The sequence below is a fragment of the Buceros rhinoceros genome, unplaced genomic scaffold, assembly GCF_000710305.1.
Source record: "Buceros rhinoceros silvestris isolate BGI_N320 unplaced genomic scaffold, ASM71030v1 scaffold28789, whole genome shotgun sequence".
NCBI lineage: Eukaryota > Metazoa > Chordata > Aves > Bucerotiformes > Bucerotidae > Buceros > Buceros rhinoceros.
Window position 1 is genome coordinate 7,845 of NW_010431365.1, and position 1,606 is coordinate 9,450.

Genomic DNA, 1,606 nt, shown 5'->3' on the forward strand with positions numbered 1-1,606 from the left:
AAGACAAACGGCTCCTTGCCCTGATTTATCGGTTTCTGTTATCGCTGCGACAGCCGTCGCTGTGCGCTGCCTTTGCACTCACACAAACCCTGCTGCGATCGTGGTTTATGCGCCCGAGAGCCTTTGAAGCCTCCATTAGCTCCACTCCCCAAAGCCCCCAAACCCCACCGGTGCTGGCCAGCCTGTGGGCCAGCAGACGCCGAGCAGTCGGTAAGAGAAAAGACCTTTGGAAGCCTTTTCCTCCCCAAGTGCTCCTGCAGGGTCTTATCCTGAGGCTGGGTGTAGGAAGCATCTTGCAGCCCGACCGAAGGATCTAACTAATCTGAGATCAGCCCTGTGAACACCCTGACCTCCAGGCACCAGCACGCACACAGGTCCTGGCTGTGTGTTCTACAAAGAGATCCTCTGGTGAGTGCAGCCTGTTGTGTCACCACGTTTTCACGCTGCTCACAGCTCCCAGGAGGAGTCCAAACCACAGCTGGTTTGCCAAGAAAACTGCCAGTAGATGGATGGACAGACAGACAGATGGGAAAGGTAACCTGGTGACATTGGCGAGGAGTAGGACAGGCTGCAAAGCGCTGCTCCCAGAGGCAGTGGTGCAGAGATAAAAGATGGGGATCGAGGGTGGATGGGGATCGTGTCGGCAATAGTGCTGGGCAGAACACGGACACCATCCCGGGGCCTCCTCCTCAGGAGGGCAGTGGGAGGGGTGGAGGGATGCGTTGGACATTCACAAATCTCAGTCCTTGTCTTTAGACAAACCAACGAGCTTTGAGTAATCGCCAGGAGCCACGGAAAGGTCAAAAGCGGCTCGAAAACCAGAGAAATAGAAATCGTGTACAAACTGTCCAGCGGAAAATAACTCCCCTGACAGCACCCAAGCTAGTGGTACCGTGTAGGCAGAATGCCACTGCTGCCACCAGAACGAGCCCGTGGTCACCAGTGCTCATTTCCCAGTAAAACCTCGCCGGCATTTCGGCAGTTTTGGAACACCGAGAGAGGACATCACGAGGCACACGCGACGCGTGTTGCTCACTGGTCCACACGCGTGGAAACACTTTTAATCTCTGCTCAAATCTTACCAGCTTGGAGGGGGTGCAGGGTCCAGCAGGAGGCCTAGGGAGAAAAAGAGGAAGAAAAAAGGCAGTGTGTTTAATAACAGCAAGAGACCTGGGAAGCCACTCGCAAGCAGAGCCTTTTATACCAAGAATGTTGCTGTAAAAACCCCCCAGGCAGGATATTGAGGATAAAGAAATGTCTTAAAGTATCTCACCCAGTTTGGACAACTGTTTCTTCACCCTCTGGCACCTCTCCAGAGCTGGAGGCTGCAGGAAAAGGAAAAAACATGCTCGAGCTGTACCGCAGGGGCTGGGTGGGGCAGCCCCCGTGCAGTGCTGGGGGAACGCAGAGGGCCCTGGTGTGGGGAGAAAGCCGAGGCGCTCAGTCAGGGATGAGCTCAGAGCGCCCAGCAAGCGTGCAGCGAGAGAGGCTGGGGCTGGGCTCAGGCTCGCTTTGCAGAGCTGCATCCAGACATCAGCAGGAGCTAAAACTAATTATTTAAAGCAGGGGGGCTGCTTCCTGCTGCGCGCTCGCTGGCTCCCCGACA

General features: G+C 55.6%; 1 protein-coding gene across 1 annotated transcript in view; it reads right to left on the reverse strand.

Moving 5' to 3' along the window:
• INCENP (inner centromere protein antigens 135/155kDa) overlaps positions 1–1,606 on the reverse strand; it is a gene marked incomplete at its 5' end in the record, with an annotated part of 11,336 nt that overhangs the window by 7,251 nt on the left and 2,479 nt on the right. Inside the window, 2 exons of the mRNA XM_010143416.1 lie at positions 1,084–1,116; positions 1,274–1,325. Of these exons, the coding sequence (XP_010141718.1) occupies positions 1,084–1,116; positions 1,274–1,325 (85 nt within the window). The remainder of the gene's footprint in view (positions 1–1,083; positions 1,117–1,273; positions 1,326–1,606) is intronic.